The sequence below is a fragment of the Artemia franciscana genome, chromosome 18 (genome assembly GCF_032884065.1).
Source record: "Artemia franciscana chromosome 18, ASM3288406v1, whole genome shotgun sequence".
NCBI lineage: Eukaryota > Metazoa > Arthropoda > Branchiopoda > Anostraca > Artemiidae > Artemia > Artemia franciscana.
Window position 1 is genome coordinate 8,162,037 of NC_088880.1, and position 25,354 is coordinate 8,187,390.

The following is a 25,354-nucleotide window of genomic DNA, read 5'->3' on the forward strand; positions in this document are numbered from 1 at the left end:
TAAAATATATGAGTTTTATTTGGATAAGGGATTTGGTTGACACAGCCCCAAATACCCTGGATACATTCATCGAAAATAAAGATGTTACAAAAGATACAAAAATACATTAATTCTTATGGGGGGGGAGAGAAATCGGGCCTGAATAAAGTTAAAGTTACTTTTGTGTTATGAAAAAGTTCATCATTTCCTATAACTCATACCCCAGATTATCATAGAATCAAAAATTCAAATAGTTTCACATTATTTTATAGTAAATATATTAATCTGGGGGCTAGCTCATTAAATCAAATCTTTGGGAGGCTCCTTTTCTTCCTACTTCCTTTATATCATTCACCTTGATGTTTAAACTATATTAACTTTAATTTTGCTGCTCATTGAAACAAAAATTGGCCAAGACAGTGTTTGGCAAATGCAAAATTTATTACTACTAAACCCATAGTTTTCATTTCTGATTAATTTTATGATTTTATATAAGACGATTTCTAAACAGCCAAAACGAAGCCATGAATTTTATGTCAACGCTGTCATGAAAGTGACGGTAATATTCAAATTCCTAAAAAAATGAACATTAAAAAAGAAAAGCACAAACTCTTGTTGCGTCAGCCAAAATGAACTCAGCTTCATAAGATCTGTTCCTTGATTCGAATCTGTTTTTACACTGCTCCAGTGACTTTTCAGCTATGTCTGATAAAACGATTTTACCAACGGAGCTTTTATCCCATTTTGGCAAATCTCCTCCTTTGCCACAGCCCAGATCCATTACTACGATTTTTTCATCCATATCCAAATGTCTCCTTGCCTCGCCTAAAAACAAGTTACTTATATATTAATGCGTATTAAAAGATTCTGGATTGTTTTACACTTTCTCTCTATTTTTCCTTTTTTATCCACTCGACACATATCCTTGCTCTATTTTAAATAATATGAAAAAAACTTCATTTTCTTAAAGAGTTAAAGAGGCTGCGTCTCAAAGTCGAACCTTAAAACGTACAGGAATTAGGAGAGGTAGTAGGGGGGCTGCCGCCCCCCAAACCACCCGCTTTTAAAGACTCTTTTGTACAGGTTTTTTGTTGTGGGGGGGACTTCATTGTTACTAATTACTAGTTTCGGCGCAATGGTTCTCCTGTCCTCTTATGTTTAACATTTTTCGAAGTTATTCCATTATTCATTCATTTCAATTTTTTGTTAATTAAAAGAGGGCCTTTCCGAGGCCAAGAGCGGGGGGTTAGGGGGGCGGCAGCCCCCCACAACAAAAAACCTGTACAAAAGAGTCTTTAAAGCGGGTGGTTTGGGGGGCGGCAGCCCCCCTACTGCCTCTCCTAATTCCTGTACGTTTTAAGGTTCGACTTTGAGACGCAGTCTCTTTAACTCTTTAAGAAAACGAAGTTTTTTTCATATTATTTCTGTACGTTTTTCTACAACCCAGGGTGGATGTCATTCCTGTACGTTTTAAGGTTCGACTTTGGGACGCAGCCTCTTTAACTCTTTAAGAAAACGAAGTTTTTTTCATAAATTGTGAAAAAAAACCGCCCGATGGGGGACTTGAACACTTGACCCGAGGATTAAAAGTCCCACGCTCTAACCACCGACTAGGCTAACCACCTGCATGTGTGTAAATATAACTTTTAAATAACTTTTAAAAATTTCAAATTAACATGGACTCTTATGGAGAAATGGGTTAATTAAGTGGCTAATGCGTGGTTTCTGGAAAACAGGGAAGGAGTTATCGGATCGAGCTGAAATTTCGCGGATAAGCTCCTGGGCCGTAGGGGACCTTAACTTGTGAATTTCAGCCCAATCGGACAACGTTAAAGGGGGGGGGGGTCAAAAATTTCGGGGGGTTAAGATTTTCCTACGAAACTTTCAAGGAAACTTACTCGGAGAATTCCGCATCGAATGAGTCTTCGTACACCCAGATCCGATGTCGGCTGTGACCTGTAGGCGTGGCAGAAAAAAAAGAATATGAAAATTAAGTGGCTATGCGTGGTTTCTGGAAAACAGGGAAGGAGTTATCGGATCGAGCTGAAATTTCAGGATAAGCTCATGGGCCCTAGGAGACCTTAACTTGTGAATTTCAGCCCGATCGGACAACGTTAAAGGGGGCTGGGGTTGGTGGGTCGAAACTTTCGGCCAGATTTTCCCCATGAAGGAAAAATCGGAGGGGGACGAAATTTGGCAGGTTTCTTAGTTGGAGCTCGAGCTACGAAGTGCATCCCTCCCCATCCCTCTGCGACCACTGGAACCGAAGATCGCTTAATATTGTCGTGGTTCACCTCTTTATAGAGGCACGAGTGTGCCTCCTTGATTATAAATTCTCGTCAATTTTAAATATGGAAAGGTGATTTTTTATTAGATATCTGAAAATTTGGACAAGAAGCGAAGTTCAAACTCGTAAACTTAGGTCAAGCACATTCTAACGCAACTGTCTATCACGCAGTCCATATCAAGCATAAAAAACACCAATATATATAATGAAATACATTTGTTTAAAAGAAATTATCTGCACAAGTACCTATAGAGTAAGTCGGTTACCAACTTGAGCTAGCTAACAAGTTCTAGTGCTACGATGCGAGCTTTGTTCTCTCTGGCTTTCACTGGCGCAATAGTTTGGCAGACTGTTGAGTGCCAAACTATTCAGTCTCGTGCAAGCAAAGCCAAGACAGACTGTTGCCAAGCCAAGCCAGGGCAAGACAGCCTATATTTCTTTAATACAAGCACTATGCATTCATGGGATTGAGCTGTCTTACACGCTACTATTAGTTACCCTCAAATATTGACAGACTATTCAGTACCAAACTATTAAGTCTCGTGCAAGCAAAGCCAAAATCTCTAGTCAAAGTTTATCTTAGCCCTGCCCACGATGTGAACATCACCTATCAGTTCCAGGTCTTCTTAACTGCGACAAGGGCCACGTATACCTACCGCACAGACGATAGGATTTGAATACATTCTAAGACCACACTGGCTATACATGACATATGACAAAGAGGAAAAATTATTAAGTGAATAATAAAATTAAATAGCCAAGAAAAACGAGGGTAATATCAGCCAGTGGAATAGTAAGAAGCAAAAATAAGCATATATTTTGGCAAAGACCTCCGCCAAGCTGTCTTCAGTACTCAAAAAGTCGAAGCCGTCTTTAGGTCCTTGACGAAATATCCACTTATTTTCGCTTCTTTTTGTTCCACTAGCTGACGTTGCCCTCTTTTTTCTTGGCAAGTTAATTTTATTATTCATTTATTATTTTTTCCTGTTTGTCATACGATATGATTTGCAAAGGTAAAACTGCTCGTTCTTGTGCGTGTGAACCAGATATCTTCTGCCATTACTTAAGCCACCTTAACCCCGTAAAGTTGAAAACTATAAATTAATTAAATTTCAGCTTTAACCATGTTTACTCTATTTTTCACCTGTCTTCCCTGCTTCTTCTTCCAGTGCATTAGGGTTTGGATTGCAAAATCCGTTCAGGGAGGTACTTATCCGGCCTCCAATAGATATGGCCAGATCAAGTCAGGTCGTGTTTTTTTTTTGCCGATTCAGAAATGAAATGGAGTCTGTGGTTATGAAAACAATTCCAAATGCTTAAAAGGCATAATTCCTAAGTAAAAATATAGCAGTATTAAGACAAGCAGAGTTGATAAATGGTTGAGATCTCTTGAGTTGGTGAGATCTCTTGAGCGTAAATTTACTGAGGTTAAGGTAGGAAGTGAAGTTAGTTGTTGGTTCGGAGTGGGATTCAAGGTTAAGAATGGATGTGTCCTATTACCGTTTATATGCATGGTTGTAATGGACATGTCCCAAAAAACCAAGCATCAACTAGCGAAGAATGTGACATCACTAGGCAAGATAAAACTCTCTCAGACTTAGAAAACCCAGATGATTAAAGAGCTCTACTAATACTACTAACAACTCACAGCAGGACCAAGCCTCCTGAGATTAAAACAGCTACGCACGCTCCTCCTCCATCCCAATCTATTCAAAGCCTCCCTCTTTAGACTCTCTAAGGAGGTTCCATTTCCCTTAAATGTTTCTTTACGACATCCTCCCACCCCAACCATGGACGCTCTGCTTCCCGTTTAGCCCTAGACAGGTAGATAAAAGAGGACAATCTTTGACAATCTGTAATCCTACATCCGCAGAACGTGCCCTAGCAATATTAAGACAAGCAGAGTTGATAAAGGGTTGTGATCTCTTGATTTATCTGTATTCTGATGCATACTCAAGGATTGATATAGCTCTAGCTTAAATTTGCTGAGGTTGAGGTAGGAAGTGAAGTTAGTTGTTGGTTCGGAGTGGGATTCAAGGTTAAGAATGGATGTGTCCTATTACCGTTTATATGCATGGTTGTAATGGACATGTCCCAAAAAACCAAGCATCAACTAGCGAAGAATGTGACATCACTAGGCAAGATAAAACTCTCTCAGACTTAGAAAACCCAGATGATTAAAGAGCTCTATTAATACTACTAACAACTCACAGCAGGACCAAGCCTCCTGAGATTAAAACAGCTACGCACGCTCCTCCTCCATCCCAATCTATTCAAAGCCTCCCTCTTTAGACTCTCTAAGGAGGTTCCATTTCCCTTAAATGTTTCTTTACGACATCCTCCCACCCCAACCATGGACGCTCTGCTTCCCGTTTAGCCCTAGACAGGTAGATAAAAGAGGACAATCTTTGACAATCTGTAATCCTACATCCGCAGAACGTGCCCTAGCAATATTAAGACAAGCAGAGTTGATAAAGGGTTGTGATCTCTTGATTTATCTGTATTCTGATGCATACTCAAGGATTGATATAGCTCTAGCTTAAATTTGCTGAGGTTGAGGTAGGAAGTGAAGTTAGTTGTTGGTTCGGAGTGGGATTCAGGGTTAAGAATGGATGTGTCCTATCCCCGTTTATATGCATGGTTGTAATGGACATGTCACAAAAAACCAAGCATCAACTAGCGAAGAATGTGACATCACTAGGCAAGTTAAAACTCTCTCAGAGTTAGAATACTCAGATGATTAGCAAGCTCTACTAATACTACTAACAACTCACCGCAGGACCAAGCCTCCTGAGATAAAAACAGCTACGCACGCTCCTTCTCCATCCCAATCTATTCAAAGCCTCCCTCTTTAGACCCTCTAAGGAGGTTCTCATTTTCCTTAAATGTTTCTTTACGACATCCCACACCCCAACCGCGGACGATTTGCTTCCCGTTTAGCCCTAGACAGTTGGCCAAAAAAGGACAATCTTTGGCAATCTGTAATTCTGCATCCGCTGAACGTGCCCTAGCAATCTCAACCTTTCCCTCATTATAGCCCTAGAAAGCGGGAATGGACCACACTTTTCGTAAAGCCTACTGTTTGAAATATGGGCAGTCACTAGGGTTTCCAAAACCATCCGTAATAAATTTCTCTGGAAAACATCTAGAAAATCTTCCTCTTGTTTTGGGAGTACCCATGCTTCAGAACTATTTTTGACAACTGTTATCATTGTAGCTTCTAATATTTTAACCTTAGTCCGCAGAATTTTCTTCCTATTCATTCAAAGTTTTTACAACTGTGATAAAAACCTTGAGCCCTGGCTACTCTACTTTTAATATCTACAAGGCACCCATAGTCTTTACTAATAACTTTACCATAGGCTTTATTTTACCAAGGTAAGTGGAGCTATCCACTTGATTGATGTGTTCATTAATAAACGTCGTCTTTTCATCTTCACTTATTCCTAGCCTTAGCGACTAAGTCTTCTTAACATTAATTTTCAAAACAATAAGTTTAATCTAAGTCCAGGAAAGTTTTTCTTCCGCATTTGATTTCGTGTCCTCCCATTGCCTTTCCTGTGTTCCTTACGACAAAATCCATCAAAACGATCCATATAAATAGGGGTAAAATACAACCCTGCTTAGCTCCTGATTTAATACGAAACCAGCTGATAGTCCAGGCGCTAGTAGACGAAAAGACACCTATTTTCAGGTTGTCATGATATACGTGTTTCACGCAATCTGAAAGCAGTTTCTAGTCGTATCGAACCCACTGATTACGATTAAACCCAGGAATCGGTATCTCCAAGGGGTGCTTGACCCTTAAAAATGACTTGAAAGATAAGAAAAATCTATCTCGGGAGTTTGGTTCACAGTAATTTCAAGTTCGCAACGTTACCTGTTACAAGGCTCCTGAAAGGCGTGTAGATATGTTTCACGCAATCTGAAAGCAGTTTCTAGTCGTATCGAACCAACTGATTACGATTATAACCGAGAATCGGTACCTCCAAGGGGTGCTTGAGCCTTCAAAATGACTTGAAAAATAAGAAAAGCCTATCCCGGGAGTATTTTCAAGCTTGAAACGTTACCTGTTACAAGGCTCCTGCAAGGCGTGCGATTTAAAGAAGAAGCAAAATACTGCCAATAAATACTTTCAACTAATTGCAGGAAATTTGTATTTAGAACAGCTATCATATTTGGACAGAGTATTGAATTTTGAAGAAAAACGTATAATTACTTCTTAGCTATCTCATTGAAAACAGCTATTATCAGGTCTTACCTAGATTCCAGGGCCTACTCTTTGCTAGTTTTGCTGTCGATTCGAAGCTTTCACTTATTCTGGGCTTTATGCCATTCTTACGGACTATGAGTCCGTCAAGGAATGAAACATTACCAGATTTTTGAAGAAGGTTGATGAGTAAGAATTTTAGTTCCCAGAAAATCTATGCCAACTGCATGTGGTTTCTGACTGGTATGGTGGAATTTATGGAATCAAGGATCCAACTGACTAGCCAGTGTGCTTAAAAAACAGTAGTGGTTGCCATAGACGAAGGGGTGGTGAGAAAAGTTTGTGCATAGTGAAAGCATCGAACTCAGTGACAGCTCCCAGAAAAACTATGCCAACTGCATTTGGTTTCTGATTGGTATGATGGAATTTATGGAATCAAGGATCTAACTGACTAGCTAGTGTGCTTAAAATACAGTAGTGAAAGCATCGAACTTAGTGATTCCTGACATTAAATTCTCCAAAGTTCTTTGTCCAAAGCTAACTTAGTGGCTTTTATTTAAGAGACTTTGGAGCAATTTTGGTAGTACAAGTAGGAACTTTAGCATAATACTAGCTGGAGGTTTCCCTGATCGTCGACGTGTTGAGATATTGCCCAGAGAAGGACACTTGAAACCTTTACCTCTTCTTAATCTTGAGCTTGGAAGCATACACGGAAAAGCAGATATTTGTATTGCAGTCCATGTTGCTTCCAGCTTTAGAAATGGAAGACTTCTATAGTTGTTCGGCCTATGATACCAATATTCTGGTGATGCTTTTGTAAAACTCGTCTACGCTATTTGCTACGGAAAAGTATCAAACAGTTCGTGGTAACGAACTGTAAGTAAGGAGCGACTCGGCTCAATAGTAATCGAAACTCTAAAAAACAGAATTTTGACATCAATAGATAAATCAAATGAATCAGCTTATTATGCTGATTCCAAATATATAAGATTCATTAAGTTTAGTTCAACCCATCGGTTACGAGCCTGAGAAAATTTACCTGATTTTTGAAACAGGGAGAAAATACCCCCCTAAAGTCAAGGAATCTTGATTTAAAAAAAAAATCAAACCATCAGATTCAGCGTATCTGAGAACCCTATGTTAAAAGTTCCAAGCTCCTTCATACAAAAATTTGGAAGTTCGTTAGATTTACCAGAAGACAAATCACAGATGCGTGTATATTTGCTTTTTGTTTGTTTTTTTCCCAAGGGTGATTGTTGTGAAATAATGGTCCTAAAAGATCGACAGGGAGCGCATTCCAGCGGAAATTAGAAGTTCTAGTGCCCCTTTGAAGTGACAAAAAAGATTCGAGGGTAACTCGCCCCCCTACCACGCCTATTTACTTCCCAAACTTGTCTGATCCAAATTTTGAGATAGCCCTTTTGTTCAGTATAGTTCAAAGGTCAAATAAATATGTCTTTAGGGGTAAAATGGACCCCCACAGTCCGTGAGGAGAAGCCTGTAAGTTCTGAAAATTGTCCATTCTTTACGTACAGCATTTGTTATTGGGAAGTATAGAGACATTTTCGGGGAGGGGGGATTTGTGCTTGGGGTGAATTTCCATTGAGGTAATCTTCCTTAGGGAGGGAAATTTCTGGAGAGGGGGTAAATTTTCCTGCGAAAATTTTACACTGGAGACGCAAATCCAATGCAAAATTCTTTTAATTATCTCATATTCTGTTTTTCAACCCAATTTTGCACGTTAACATGTTCCGGAGGAAATATCCGGGGGAAATATCCGAGTTTCAATTTCCGGAAAAAAATTTTACGGAAGGGGGCATTTCCGAAGTGATCGAGGAACCGATTAGAGATTACGATCTTTTTCAAATTAAAGTATGCTGAGGATGATTTTTCAGAGTGAATCGTCCGCAAGAAATTTGACGGGGAGGGGGTATTTTAGCGAGGATGGAACTATCTGGAGGGAACTTGACGGGGGGGTACATTTTACGTTGAATGAATTTTCACGGAGGAGGTTACCGTAGAGGGGGGGGGGTATATTTCTTCGAGGGTGAGCCAAATTTACTTGCAATTATTTGAAAAACGAGCAGAAATTAAATATACATAAAAAAAAACTTTTTTTAACTGAAAGTAAGGAGTAACATCAAAACTCAAAACGAACAGAATTTATTCTCTCTGTGAAGGGTTGCACCCTCCTCAATACCTTGCTCCCTATGCTAAAGTTTGACTGTTTATCCCATTTTTTTAAGAACGGCTACTAAAACACAGGGGAGGTTTAATTAGAATAGGAAACTTTTTTAAAAGTGCTAATAAACAACAAAACAACAAAGAGAGATAAAACTCTACGAAAAAAAACCTCAAACGAGACGACGGCCAGTAGAGAGAAAAGACTAAAACAACGCAGATATTTCGCCTGTATCCAAACAAGGCGTCCTCAGCACAAGATAAAAAGAAAACTAAACTAAAAACAAATAAAAACCACCACCAATAATAATAAATACAATTGTCGCTACTTATCCACGTAGAGAAAAGAAGATATTCGAGTTACTTCAATGAGAATCAAAGAGCAACTGAGGAAAAATTATGCAAATTGAAACTTAGTTAATTATTCTGTTGCGAAATAATCCTCTTGTAAGCTAATATTGAAGCAACTCTTTTTGGTCTAGAAGGTAATCTTGTCCCCTGGTGATTGTGTAAAATTTTAATTCCCTTATTGATTATTGGTTCATTTTTCAAAAGAAGATCATAAATTGGGTCAATATTTAAATTCCCTGTGTCTCTATTTATTGAAAGATTAGCAAATATATGTTTTTTGATTTCTATAGCCTCCCTCGCCCACTGAGAAAAACCTCTATCATTAGAAATAGCCGTAGCCTCATCAAATTGTATAAAATGTTCGGGATGAAAGAATGTATGTTCAGCTAGAGCCGAAACAAAAGTTTCCGGATGCTTTCTTATTGTAGGGTTTTTTCTATTGAGTTGCGATGCTCAATAAATCTTTCAGTAAATTGTTGGTGAGTTCTACCAATATAAAACTTTCCACAGGAACAAGGAATTTTATACACCCCACTAACTAAATCTCCCCGGGTTAAATCCTTCCCAGAATTAAGAAAACTACCTAATGGTCTCACTGAATGCTCTCATCTCATCAAAGTGAACCAATAGTTTTAGACACTCTAAATTTTGGATTGGTATTCAGAGACGCTTTGGGGGTTATTCCTCTGACAAATTCATTGTCACAGTGGTCAATTTCTGTAAGTCGTATCGCCGTTCACTGCAAATGTAAAAACACATGTACTGAAAAGTTTTCCTGAGCGAAAATCCGCAGTTGTGACTTGCTTTGTGTTTGTGCTGGGAGATGTGACCTTTTTGAAAGCGACGATAAGACGATGATCTAATAATAACTTTTAAATTATTGCTCCAATAGCCTTCAAATGGCTCAGTGAACTGAGAGACAATTTGAATTATTCTTACTCTATACCTTTATACCTTAATTCTTCCCTAGGATGAATGATAGACTATATATAAAAGATTGGAATGAATCATTTTTATACAATTCTGATAAAGTTATGCCAGCTTTCCTTCTCATAAAGACTATCTGTCTCGGCTTTATTCTAACTAGCCATGGCTTGGCTCTCACGTCTTCCAAGTTGATCAAATTCAAAAATCAACGGAATTAGCAAGTTGAATTATCCTTACTCTATGCTTATCTGCTTTAGTTCTTCCCTAGGATGGATGATAGACTATCTATCAATAAGTAAAATGAATCATTTTTACTGTTCTGAAAAGTTATCCCAGCTTTCCTTCTTAGAAAGACTATCTGTCTTGGCTTTATTCTAAACAGTCATTGCTTGGCTCTTAAGCTTTCCACCAAGTTGATCAAATTCAAGCTGAATGAAGCAGCTGAAATCTGAAATCAAAGATACCGTAGCATATCATAGAACAATAGAAGATACGCCAGTGACCTTTGAGTATGCCAAGTCTCTCGTTTGCAAATCACCAATGCTGTACAACTCACTAGCATTGCTAATTAGCAGCATTGATAAGCCCCCAAATGACACGTGTACACTCTATGATGTTGGTGAAGAAGAGGATAGATGCATTGTTGACTTGCCCCAGGATCCGTCATTTCGAATGGGTATTTTTGACTTTCTCTACTCCATTTTATTTTTACCCTTGACGAGGACTGTTCCTATTCATTTGTTAATGTTCAATTGTGGTTAATGAATAATTAAATATTATAGCGATTATAAATATTTCTCATTAAACAAATTTTGACACTTTATTAAGTCGCTAATATTTTTTTTCACCAGCTTGCTTACATTTTTGCTCAGTTAGGTTGAGCTGCAGCTAAAAGGACCAAAATGTAAGAGTTGCAACTGAAACTCGTTAGATAGTACTATTTAATATTTCAGGTCATCTTTAAGCATCATGCAACCCTCTGAGGTAATATTCCCGGGTATAATCGAAATCAGCCGGTTCGATATGACTACAAACTGCATTCAGAACTGCGTGAAACAGATGCCTGATGGAGGTGTCACATTTTTGGGTCTTGGCAGCTGGACTGTGAGCGCTCTAGATAAAAATATACGTGAGATGAATGAAAGTTTGGAAGTTTTGAAAGTTCAGGGTAAAAAAAGGTTTCAAAATCAATTTTAAGAATAATAAGATGCTTAAACCAGGACCGAATAAAGATAAGAGATGACGTTCGGCAACAGAACAAGAACCAAGAGCTCATTTGGCACTGGTGACGAGGTCGGAAGAGCCAAGAGCTCATATGGCACTTGTGACGAGGTCGGAACGTAAAATCAGACTCGGTACTAGAGTTATCGATTTTGCTGTTCTTTGTTTATTGGCAATTATTACAAAGATAAACTTGCAAATACAATGTCCTGTAGTCTCTTCTTGTTCAGTATTGTAGCTTTTGTCCCGCCCGATTTCTCCACTCTAAGCATTTTCCAATATTTCCAGTTTCCCCCTACAACTCCCTCCAATGTCACCGGATCCGGTCAGGATTTAAAATAAGAGCTCTGAGACACGAGGTCCTTCCAAATATCAGATTTCATTAAGATCTGATAACCCGTTCGTATGTTAAAAATACCTCATTTTTTCTGATTTTTTCCGAATTAACCGTCCTTCTAATCACCCCCAGATGGTCAAATCGAGAAAGCGACTATTTCTAATTTAATCTGGTCCGGTTCCTGATATGCCTGCTAACTTCCAGCGATCACTACAGTGATCACGTATCTAGTTTCGGATCTTCTTCATATAAAAATTGGGTTGGTACGGGATTCAAACCTTAGACCTATCGAACCCTAAGCGAGAATCATACCCCTAGACCAGCAACCACGCTTAAGAAGAACAATCATTTGTTTTATCGGTAAATAAAATTCTTCTCAACTGTCTCGTTCACTCACCCCCCCTCCCCAGCTGGTTGAATCGGGGAAGATACTATTTTTAAATCAATCTGGTCTGGTCCTTGATACGCCTGCCAACTTTCATCGTCCTAGCTTATCTGAAAGTGCCCAAACTAGCAAAACTGAGACCGACAGACAGACGGACAGAAATTACGATCGCTATATGTCACTTGGTAAATACCAAGTCCCATAAAAATCGACTAAGTGAATATCTTCAAAACTTGGGGCATTAGTGATAAAGAAGGTGAATGCAGGTGAAAATACAAAAAGAGAAAAAAGAAAGGTACACAGTGTTTTTTTCTTCACAGTTGAAAAAATTTTGAAGAATAGGAGCATAAGTCTTCAAACAAAGATTATAAAAATTGGACGCCGGGCCATATCCAGGATTTTTGTTCCTGGGGGGGTACGAAAAAACTTTAAGAAAGCATCCAAAATCTGTTTTACGCGTTCTTATTATGTGTTTACAAGTGGGACAAACTTTTTTGGAAGGGAGGAGGGTTCGAACCCTCTGATCACTTCCCTAAATACAGTCTTGATTGAAAATACTAGATTTTTTCCAGAGGAATTGTCTAAGGATAGTTTTAGATACTCGTTTGACTGACTTTGCATCAAACAATAAATTGTGCAAAAAATAAGGCTCAATTCCGCTTTCTAGGACTATATTACAGAAAAGTTAACATGGATAAGCCCTTTCTAAGGGCGAAGGGTGATAGACTGCCTAAAATAGGGCTTGATGGCCATTTATTAAGGAGCCCGAGTAAAAAGTAGATTTTTATCCGAATGACATCAAAAGATATCTCAGGAAAGCGTTTAAAGGAAATGAAGACTTCATAGCAGGGAGTATGGACAGAAGCTTCAAACAGATTAAGGTGAAAACGAAAAGGTCACACAGGGATGTTGGTCTCAGGTTTGTACTACATTAACGGTTTAATACTGTCATGAGTCATTAGTAGCATTAAAAGTAGATACAAAGTTACTAGAATAAAATTACGGCAATGTTGGGGCACACGAAACTGATAGCTTGATTGTAAGGAACTGGTATACTAGCACTCAGTAAATCAAAATCGTATGGACACGTTAAATGTAGTAAATAATACAAATCTTAAAGGGCACTAATTTTAACTTACCATCTTAAAACCTAGCCTACAGAGTGAAGTCACATTAAGACACATACATAACAAAATCTCTGATGACAGAAGATCAGGGTTAAACATCTTCTGATAACTGAAGTTGAGTGTCAGAGGGTTGTATGTTCTCTGATGACTGAAGTTGAGAGATAAGGTTATTGAATATTTTTAATGATTTAAGTCCAGAACGGGATTCGATATTTGTCTGGAGAATACATCTGAGATTCGGGATTGGACGTTTCCTGAAAACGGAGATCGGGTCAGAATTGGATATTTTCTAGTAATAGAACTTGAGAGTCAGGATTGATGTTTTCTGATGAAACAAGTTGATGGTCTCGGTTGGATATTTTCTGATGACTGAGGTTGGAAGTCGTATGTTCTGATAATTAAACCCAAGAGTCAGGTTTCGACATGTTCTGATAACTGAAGTTGGGAGATAGGGTTGAATGTTCTCTGATTACTGAAGTTAAGAGATAAGATTGGATATCTTCTCATGAGTAAAATTGAGTTAGAATTGAATGTTTTCTAGCGATTGATGTTGAGAGAAACAGGCGGATGTTTTCTGGTAAGTTAAGTTGATGATCAGAGTTGAATATTTTCAGATGACTGGAGTTGACAGTAAGGGTTGTATTTCTTTTATGACTGAAGTTGAAAGCCAGAGTCAATTAATTTTTCATAACCTGGCTGATATTAAGTCAACATCCCTGGCAAAAAATGAAATCTATTGGCAGATCTAGGGAGCGCGATAACCCTTAATTTCTTGCAGTTTTCAATTACCCTTATATAAATCAGCAGACCAAGAGAACGTAAAAGTAAATGGCTTAAAATTTATTGCCGAGTAGTATCTTTTTGGAGCAGGGTTTTTTTTAGGTTAAATTCTAGGAAGAGGATTTGTATTTCCGAAACTGTCAAATCAAACAAAAATGTGAGAGATACATCTAATACCTTAAAAACAGGGTTGAATGTTTCATATGAATGAAGCAGAGTCATTAAGCATCCCTTATCACATGATTTTACCCTCTGGTGAATCCGTGAGGGGCACACTGATCTCCATGACATGGGTGCAGCTTAATTTCATTCAAGTTTTACTTGTATGTGCACCGATCTATAACCCAAAAAAATTAATTCACCAATAAGAACGTCTGTAAATTATTAAATTAAAAAACAAGCATTTACCAATAAGAACACTTTTCACCCAATTGTTGAAATTTCTCATATAAAGAATTCGGCTTTCTGTTCGTGACTCGATGCCTTTCTCTTCAAGGTTATTATAGAAATTGGCGACAGCGCTTGCTAAGCTATGAGATTCAGCCATCATTTATTTTCCAAAACAAGCCTGAAAAACATTCATTTGAGAAAAACTAAAAAAGATACAAAATCAAAAAAAAGTATTATTTCAGAAAAACTAGTTAAACAAAAGGATCAATATATACAACATTTCTTAACTGACATAGAAAAATTATCATCAGAAAAATTTAAGAGGGTTCTCACAAACAAAAATGCTTCTCCTGAAAGTCTCTTTGGCAAGCCAAAAAAAAACAGCAGAAAACATTTAATAAAAGCTATTAACTAAATTATATGCCGTATTACTCCATTTCTACTATTCAAAACTGATTGGCGATATGCCAGTTCTTACGAAAATTTTAAGGCTCGAGATTGGATTGCAAACAACAATCCGACCTTCCCAATTGAGTATCTGACTCTGAAAAGGCCTTATATACGACGAAAACAATTTTCAAGCTTAGTTTAGCAATAGAAATTCATACTTTGCGATGTCATTTTGAAGCAACTGTTAATGGTGTCGGATCGAAACAAAAAATACTCCATAAAGAATGGCACACACGGCAGGAAAATATTTGCACTCCAATTTGAAGTTGCCAGCAAAGAAATCGAGCACATTCTTTAATTTCAAAAATAAAGCTGTTGGGGTTAACCGGCCGGCCTAGTGGCCTTAAACTGCTGGGGACAGGTAGCTCAGGTACTCGCACTTCCCACAATCAATAACAGTGTATTATTGTTCATAACTGCATATATTCATTGTTTGCAGACTGGAGGAGAATAGCGCTTCCAGTGACTAGTTTTTTTTTCTGAAGAAGAAGTCAAAGAGGTGAAAGGACTTGTTAGTCCATATACCTCCCTACAATTTTTGGAACTGGAACTGGAACCTAAGGGAAAAGAATGAAACCTAGAAACAAAGCATATGCATGAGCAGTCAAGAAACAAGCAAAAAACTCAAACTGATTTCCTATTAAGGAACTGTTTTACATCAGGAAAGCTGGTGAGTCTTGATAGAGTGGCACTATTAAAACAAGAAAAATTACGTTTTACGGAATAATCCGTGATGTGGATACATAATCAAGGAATCTTTGTTGGGGTGAGACGATGTAATAAGGAAAGATTTAAGGGAAACAGGAACTTCCTGGGAGGGTGTAAAGAGGGAGGCTTTAAATATATTTGGATGAAAAAGTGTGTGTAGCTGTGTTGGCCTTACGTGGCTTAGTGCTGTAGTGAGTTGTTAGTAATAATAGTATATTCGCCATGGGATTAGGTTCGGTTGCGAGTTTTTTAGAGTTGGGAAAGAAAAAATGCTTTCTAAACAATGCTTTGCCTGTCAAACTTTCTCTCACACTAAAAAGAATTGTGATTATGCTACCCTGAAGCGCGCTCGCTGCAATAAAAACAATAAATCAACGAAGGAATCTCCATACGCTAGCCAGATTTGTTGCCTAAGCTGAAACTCGAATTAGCACCCCTCTTACAATCCACTTGCCCTGCTATTACAAGGCTTCCTAAAGAAATATGGAGTCTACGGTTATCCCTCCCAAATGTCCTCTACCCCTTCTTTTCCTATCCCTCCCACATGTCCCCTTCTTTTTCGATATTTTAAATTGGCAAATTTTCATCAATTACTACTTTTAATAATGCAGATTCTTATTTAGTTTTCTAGTTCGATTTAGTAAGAAAGTCTAGTTTTTCTAAGAAATTATATATATTCACAGAGTGTATACCCCCACCCCCCTAATGTGCAAACATATACACAGAATTGCATCCTGAATCTGAATATAACATTCATTTGCATCACAAATGAACTTTACTTTTTTAATGAATTTAGATTAGCCATATGGCGGATTTCCCAAAGCAAGCAACAGACTTTAGAAGGTTTACGGTTAGGGTGGGTTGGATTTGGCAGTAGCCAAACTCTTGTTTATAGTAATTTATGTTCCTTTTGAGTCTGACGAGTATTTGCTTAGATTTTTACTCGTTTTAGGATTTATTTATCCACATACATCAGTATTGGTTTTCTTTGCATTTGATGTAATTATTTATTTTAATATGAGTTGTGATTATTAAAGGATTTTAATTCTGCTAGTCTTCTTTTCGAAAAGTTTTTTTTTTATTTGTCTCTGTTCGTTTTTTATTGCTAAAGCTTTATTGTTGGTTAATATTGTAAATATCCCTCCAGTTCTTCACATTTTAGGCTTAAGAATTAAAGTATATCAAGTTGCAAAAGGTGACTTGATCATTATCATTGATTGTATTCAACATAATTATTACATTGATTTAGTTCAATTTAATATCAAGGTTTGGAATAGTTCTAGAACTAAGATTTTGATTCAACAGCAGTTTATAGATAATATATTCAAAAGAATCCTCCAGGGAGAATGTTCAAAAGATGAATTATGAATTTAGATGGATCCAGAGAACAAATAAAAATCAGAAGCATTATTCACATCTCTTTATTTTTGATTCTATAAACTCTTTTATTTGTGACTTTAATGCGACCATTTGCTAGGTACAATATGGAAAATATGTCAGTCCACAAACATGGATGAACACATTATCTTTTGATTGACTTTAACATCCCCCTCAAAAGTGCTGAAAAAATCAACTTAATACCCTTACTGTTCCTCAGATGCTGCACACCACTTTGAAAATCTAGATACATATAGAACCTTTTGATTTAGTTAAATATTTCACTCGGCATTCTCTGAAAGTTTCAACTTAATAGCATTAGCTGTTCCTGATATACTGCAGATACACCCTTTTGACAACAGGAACACACATAATTTCTTTTGATTTAAAACATCCACCTCAACATTCTCTGAAAGATTCAACTACATATCCTTAACTGTTCCTGATATATTGCATATACGCTATTTTGATCACCCGGTTGCACACATTGTCTATTGTATTAGCTCAACGTCTAAAACAATATTTCCTCAAAAAAAATATTAATAACCTTAGCTGGTTCATGAAGTATTGCAAATATGGCCTTTTGACTGCTGAGATACACACTTTGTTTTTAAGTTTAACTATCTCCACAACATTCTTGGGGAAATTCAGATTAATACCCTTAACTGTTTTTGAGATATTGCTGGTATACATTTTTCACAACCTGGATGTGAATATATCATCTTTTGACTTAGTTCAACATCCCTTAGAATTCCTTGAAAGTTTCAACTCAATGCTTATAGCAGTCGCAAATAGTTACAGTCACAAGTAGCTGCCTTTACAGTTGCAAGTAGTCACAGTGGCAACTAGTTGCAAGTAACCACAGCCACAAGCAGTCACAGTCACCAGTAGTTGCAGTCTTAAGTAGTCGAAGTCACCATTGCAAGTAGTGGTAGTTGAAAATGTGCAAGAAGTCATGGTAGAAGTAATGGACCAGGAAGTTTTAAGTTGATACCCTAGGCTTTTTAGAAGACCCAGAGTTAAACATATCTTCTTTCCCAGAAACAAACCCTGTAGGTAAAAAGAGGCAACTGGTATAGCTTACAGCCATTGCCCTAGGGGCTATAGGGATTCATGCCACCTCTGGAGGTATAGTTATTTGACTTATGGACTCATTGAGCGAAATGGCTATCTTAAAATTCAGTTTAGATGTCTTTGTGGGGAGGGCAGCAAAAAAGGGCATGGGGTTCGTTGGAATCATTTTTACTGTTAAAAAGAGAGCTAGAATTTTCGATTTCCAATCAAACGAGCCCTCTCCAAAGTTTCTATAATCGCCTCTTTCATACAGAGTGACTCTGGAAAAATAAAAATAATGTCCTTAGGCTTCTTACTATAGGCAATGCTAGAGCAATGCCTCTGATTTGTTGAAGTTTTTGCAATTTGTTGAAGAGTTTTTGCAATTTCACTTATTTGTTTTACACACTACTCAATTTGAGGGAAATAAACAAACAATTATTTTTATCATGGCTTTCAATATTCAAGATTTATTTTGCAGCCTTAGCTTTCTATTCTTCCAAGTTTATATACACAAATTTGAAAACACATTGATTTTTTTTTTGTTTAAGCTATAATTAAAAACAGAATTTACTTCCAAATTTGGTATGCTTATTTCCTCCTAATGAGAACAAATTGAATTTGACAGAAACCCTTGAGAGAATTAGACTATAAGCCTAATAGAAAACATCACAACAATTGCTCATAAGAGAAAAAACTTTCTGATAATTCAGTGAACACAAATGGAGGAAATAGATCACTCTATTTGAGTTAGTTTTGTACTTATTCATTTAAGTTTCAATTTTGCTATATACTTCCATCAGAAAAACCGTCATTTTTTCAGGACGAATATCTAAGAGAAATAATATAAATATGGAATTCAATTCAAAACACAATGCCAAATTGATATTTCAGTCATCTCCTCCACATGTAAAGATTTATCATGATCACCTTAGACAGACTTAACAATTCATACACTTCTGAATTTTGCCGTATTTAATATTGTCAATAGTTCATATGTGGCTTTGAAAAATTGCATTGTTAAATAAATATAATTCTTTTTAATTTTTGTTTGTAAAAGGCAAAATATTTTACATGTTTTGGCAAAATTTTGTTTAAAGACAGAGCAAAAAAAGAATTAAAAAAATTGATTCCTTATCCAATGCTCTTTTCAAATAAAACAATCACTATTGTTGTTGCTGCACCCCATGCCATCCTTTAAGGGGACCAAATGAAATCCTGGTGAGAATTAAAAACAAAAATCCAAACCCACAAAATCAGCAAATTTTTTATACAGTCTAGGACAGTAACTAGCCTAACTATGAGGGGGGGGGGGCTGGGGCACAATTGCAACATTAATCATTATTATATTTGTACTAAGCCTATTGGCAAAGTTCAAAGTGAATTGACAACTTTGCTGCAAATTAGTTTGTAATTTGGCTTAATTGTTAATCAAAGCAACCACTGAAGTATTGATAATATTGAAAAAAATTAAAGATTAGAACATAGTTAACCTTATCAGACTTTACTGTAATAAACTTCAAGGTTTTATACAAAACTTGTTTATACCTGTCTAAATTGACTTAGTTCAGAGTTGTGAGCCAACTGTAGAAGAGAAATAAGCATAAACAAATAAAGCAAACCAAAATAAAATTTGTAAAGTTTCACATGTAGGCTAGGTTCCATGGTGAGATTCATTTGCAAGGGTGGAGAAGAGTATATTTTGAGAGAGCATTAGCCTAGGAGGCACATCAATTGGCATCTTCTGCAAATTAATAAAGAAACCAAAAATTTACTGAGTGGTTATTTCTATTACAAACAAAAAACTGCCAGGCTACTTTAAGAGTTCCTTCAAGGGCTCAAGATAAAATTTGTTAGAGTACAGATTAGTAGGGTATGCTAGGAAACCCTCTAAAAAGCTGTAGCAAGTGGTATATTCATCCTTTGGAAAGCAAACTCAACCAAAATTGGGTAAAAGTTTAGGAGAGGGGCACACATGAAGGAAGCCCTGAAAAATTCTGGGAATTACTTTACAACAATCTTAAATACTTGCTACTCTCATTCCTGTAAGTGCATTACTTTAGTTTACCTGTATCCCTTGGCTCATGGAGGAGTATATGGCTCACTATATATATATATATATATATATATATATATATATATATATATATATATAAATAAGTTGTCTGTGTGTGTGTGTCGAGTGACGTCATGTTTGTGTGTCGACTGACGTCATGTTTGTTGACTGATGTCATTTTAAGGATTGAGCTGTATACGTCATGAAGTTGTTTGTCCACTGACATCATGTTTGTCAACTGATGAAATTACATACCAGGACACAAATGACGACCGGGACACAGGGAATATAAATGACAACCGGGAACCTCAAAGAGAAATTACAGATCCAAAGCTTCCAAAGCTTGGATCCAAAGATCCAAAGCTTGGATCTAATCCAAACTGATCCAAAAAAACTTGAGATCATTTCCATCAGCTTTTCAAAAAACAAGCAAATACCAGACTGTGAAACAAGTTCCTTACCAAAATAGTTGTCAGCCCATGGTACTGGTACCATATCAATGAGAATACAGTGGCCTAGACAAGTATGGATACTTTCAAATTGTCACTGGATAGGGAACAGCTCAATAAACAACAGCACACTACTTTAAACATCAAGGACAAGTCAGCTCAATATTATTTGTATCAATTAATGTTCCAGGTTATAGTAGTTAATTCATTATTCTGTAGTGAATACTGTGTTATCTATAAGCAGTTATTGTTTTCTCAAATTAATTTATGTGTTATCTTGTTGTAAATATTGAGTTTTGTAGTAATTAATGTACACTATCTTGTAATGATTAACATGTTTTTTGTAGTAATTGATGTGTTATCATGTAGTGCTTATTGTGGTATCTTGTAGTAATTAATGCTTGATCATTTATAATTAATGGCAGATACAGGATCTATCCTATTGCTAGCAAGTGTGAATTGAAGTATGGTAAAGCTGTAATGATCCCTTGGGAAGGTGCTTTGAAGTATCCCAATATACTCATCCTCCCTCAAAAAAGCACTGAGCTAGTGTTTGTGTTATACAAGTGACACCTTGCAAAAAAAAGATCTACTGCTCCTTATTTTATGCTCCATTTCAATGTGATAATAATTAGCCTGACAATGTACCCCTCCCTTTAATAGACTCTTTTAGCTTTAATAATAAATTTCTTTGTTGTTTTTCCATGTTTTGATCTGCTGTACCCATAGGGTATCTGCTTGAAGATATCCAGTTTAGCTTGAGTGATTACATTAATGGATAAAAAATTTTAGATGATTTAAGAATGTGAATAGTAATGGAAAGAAATGTAGCAATCTGATAATGAATTTCATTGTTTATTTTAGTTTGGTATATGTCCTGAGGCTATATATAGGACCACTAGGGTAGGGTTGTACTGGCACCACAACTTTACACAACATTAGTAATCTAACTCCTTCTAGAGAGAACTGACTGGTGGCTTTTAATTATTTAGGCTTAAAAAACACAGTAAAATTCTAGTTTAGTGACTTTTGGCAATCTTGGAAAGGAGTTAGGTTAGGAAAAACCAAAAGGGTAAAATCCTAGTTTAGTGACTTTTGGCTATCTTGGAAAGGGGTTAGGTTAAGAAAATGAAACTTTCAGGAATGGGTCTAAAGGCTAAAGTATATCCTGGGAAGGTATTTTAAAGTACCCACCTCCACTCCTTCTCCCTCTAAGGGCCCTGAAATTTGCCTACATGACAGGTCTATACCTATTGAAATTTTGACAAAACAACATTTTACATTAATTTTTAGTTACCAGTTGTTTTTTCTCTGCTTTTAGTTCTCAAAATGTAATTCCTGTTATTTGATTAGAATTCTGAGCCATATCAATGTTTTTTTTTTCAAAATTTAGGAAATGTATTTGCATATCTTTAAAACCTTATAAATCAGGATTGAGCAAAGTTGTGAAGCTGAAAACAATTTTGTTGTACTTCATTCAAGCAGAAGATCTATTTTGCAAGGTTTCACTTTTATAACACACATATTTTTAAAGGTTATCAAAGGTCAGGACCCTCTAGATGGAGAGGGAGTGGAGGTAGGTACTTCAAAATACCTTCCAATGATATACTTTAGTCTTTAGACCCATCCCTGAAAGTTTCATTTTCCTAGCCTAACCCCTTCCTGAGATAGCCAAAAGTCACTAAACTAGAATTTTACCAAAAGCATTATTGAATGTAATTCAATAATTGCATATCTATTGAATGCAAAAATTACAAAATTAGGTGAATATCTAGATTAACAGAGTATTCAGATAGCTAGGAAACAAACCTAATTCTAGAATCAAAATTTTGTCCTGAATCTAAATATGGAAATTTTTCCTATTGCAAATTTAACTTTGACCTAGCCTATCCTTTTTGATCTTACCCAAATATATAGCTTATATTATATATTTTCTATGTAATTATTGATTTTCTTATTACTGATTTGATTTATAGGTGAGCTGGTTTTGACAAAAGTTGTATCTAAAATAGGAGAAAAGGTTATCAGCTTTGTGGGTCTATAAAGGGCTTATAATTAAATATGCAACAGAAATGAATGTCATAGTTGGATTCAGAATGAAATTTGGATTCTAGAGGTAATTTTGTTTCCTAGCTATCTGAATATTCCTTATATGGACCTTTATCCAAAATGAATTACAATAAGGAAGCCTACTGAAAAGAGTGTAAACTTCAAAGCCCTGGGTACACTAAAGGTAGCAAATATTTAGGACCAACAGAGAGGATATATAATTTGCATTGTCAAAAAACTGACCATGATATTTAGAAAGAGCATAAATTAAGGAATCTAGTGGTATCCTTGTGTCTTTATTTTATTAGCCCAGCACATTTCCTTCAAAAGAGCTGCCCAACTACAATTGTACCATTGGCTCTGATTTTAAAGTTGATTTTCTTTTCTAATAATTTATTTTTAGTTTTTAATTCATTTGAATTTTTTATAGATTTCAGAAACTGATTTTCAAATAGACTATCTAAAACCTTAAAGCCCAAGCCTAGAACTGGACTGAGCAAAGGTGTGAGACTTGACACACTTTCCTTGCATCTCATTACAGCTGTATATCTATACCTCGAGGTTTCATTTTTATAGAAAGAAGATTATCAAAGAGCAAGGTACATAAGTAGAGGTGGCTACTCCAAAATAGGCCTACCTTACCATGGCATCATTAATGCTTCTAATCCCTTTCCTGGTTTCCCTTCAGCTACCACGACAACTTTAAAACAATAAAAAAGCCCCTTCTCTAAATTTTTACCCATAAACTAATTATAGACTTACTTATAATAGGATTTGTCAAAATTTCAAAATTCACACCTTCTTTTATTTCAAAATTAACTGGTTGAAATGTCATCTAACGGTTATACGATGAAAACAAGTGCGCTACCTAAACTGAGGCTACAAAATATCACTATCAGCCAAGAGTCTTGCTAACCATACCTGCACACAGAGCACGGACATAAATGCATATTCTCTTATAGTTCAACTCTTAGTATCAAAAGATTTACTTCAAGAAATCTGAGCAGAGTCAAGATAAATAAGGACAAACCAAATCAGTAGCTCTTTCCATCTCTTAGAGTGAGTTAAAAGGAAAAGGGTCTGAATAGTCTCGACTGAAAAGCCCACGTCTGCTGAAGAAGAAATTAAAAACCCTTGAATAGGATTTGTATTATTGCTGTTTTATTCAAGGGTGGGCGTATCGAACTGTGGTCGAATAAATTTTAGAAGGGGCTCATTAAGTTGTAAATGAAAGGTGTAGTCTCTTTTTGAGAGCCAAAAGTGACTAGAAGGCAACCAGTTCCCTTTTTAGCTGTTCTGACCCCAATGACATCGGACCACAATTTGAAATTTCAATTTTGTTCTAAATGGGTAGAATGTCAAATAATTATGCCTCCAGAATGACTACCCCCCCCCCAAATTTCTTGGGTTAAGGGCTGTTAGTTATGCCAGTTGCCCATTGTTTCAATATAGAAATTGTCATTTGTAAAGGGGGACGTGCTTGATCCAGGGCCTAAGATAACTTTCAGGGGACACTTGGAGGGATAATGAAATAAGTGAAAACTCAATTTTCTAATACAAATTTTCAAAGTGGCATATCAGCAATTTCTCAGCAATGACTGAGTGTGATGCAGTATTTCAGGATGAAACAGGGTATTGAGTTGAAACTTTCCAATGAAGGGGATACAGGTTTAAAAATAAGTCAAAAGGCACTAAGTGCGTGGCAGAAGTCAAAAAAGAGCGTACCACCAATCTTTCTTTCAATCAGTACTACTACTTATACTGTTACGGAATAAATACTATGAGTTAAAGTGCTTAAAGGTTGTCAATGGCATAGATTAAATATCTCCGGAACGGAAAAAGGTATTATTTTAGAAATTTCTGGGAAACTTAAGGAGAAATATAACTAAATCAAAAGGCACTATTCATAAAATAAATACTATTATGAGACACAGATAATGGGCAGCTCCAAAAATTTATTGGAATCTGTGAGAGAAGACTTCTCACACGTTAAGAACTGTGCAATGTCAGATCTGTCCAATATCAAGATTCAGCTAATGGTAAGGGTCCGTACCAGAAGCCTAATCATTGCTGCTATTACTACTAGTATTCCTACTTGCAACTCACTGCAGCACTAAACCGCCTGAGGTCATCACAGCTTCGCACATTCTTTCTCCAGCCCAATCTACTTAAAGCCCCCCTCTTTACATCCTCCCAAGAAGTTTCAACTTCTCATAAATCCTTCCTTATGACCTCCTCCCATCCAATTCGGAAACAACCTATTTTTTATTTGACCCTAGATGGTTAGCCGAAAAGACTGATCTCTGGCAATCTTTCATCCGCAGAATGTCTCCTAGCCATCTATTTTCCGTATAGCTTACAGTTTGAAATGCGATCAGTCTGTCGGGTATCCAAAATAATCGTACACAATCTGTATCCAGGTGGTGTGTGTTTTGATTTATCTCAACATTCCCTAAAAGTTTCACCTTAACATCTTTAGCTGTTCTTATGATATTGCAGATATTTATTTTGACAACTTGCATGTAATTAGCGTTCCCCTCAACATCCCTTTAGAGTTCTAACTAGACACCTAATTTTCCAACAAAATACCAAAAGGAAGATCCTTTCCAAAATCTAGGGAAAGGTGGAAAATGTCCCCCATTCACCAAATTGACACCCCTGTGCCCTGGGCTCAGAAAAAAGAAAGTAGGTGATATAAAACTTATTTATTCAGGTAGGAAGCATTAATATATAGGTAAGGAGATTACACTTAGTAGCTAAAAGCATCTAAATAGGTCTCATATTACTGATTACTAATGTTAGTACAACTACAATGAGAAAGCCAAGTTGTTTTTTTTTTCACGTGGAGAGGATCTTTTAGAACAAACACAGAAGCCTCTTTATATAGTTGTAGTTTCCATGACACTCCTAAGAAATATGAAAGTCCTCTGTTTGACCAAATTACTTAGATTTAGACAAAGCCATAAAGACGTTCTAAATATTATTCTCATAGTAAAACACAGAAACCCTATTCCATCAATGCAAAGTTTGCTGGCTT

The 25,354-nt window shown here is 36.5% G+C and overlaps 1 protein-coding gene across 1 annotated transcript in view; it reads right to left on the bottom strand.

The window, feature by feature from the left end:
- Nucleotides 1-23,158, bottom strand: part of LOC136038562 (mRNA cap guanine-N7 methyltransferase-like) — a 62,549-nt gene extending 39,391 nt beyond the window's left edge. Inside the window, exons 1-3 of the mRNA XM_065721733.1 lie at nucleotides 23,080-23,158; nucleotides 14,194-14,353; nucleotides 590-804 (exon numbers count right to left, since the gene is read on the bottom strand). Coding sequence (XP_065577805.1) covers nucleotides 590-804; nucleotides 14,194-14,335 — 357 coding nt within the window. The 5' untranslated portion in view covers nucleotides 14,336-14,353; nucleotides 23,080-23,158. The remainder of the gene's footprint in view (nucleotides 1-589; nucleotides 805-14,193; nucleotides 14,354-23,079) is intronic.
- Nucleotides 23,159-25,354: the final 2,196 nt, after the last annotated feature.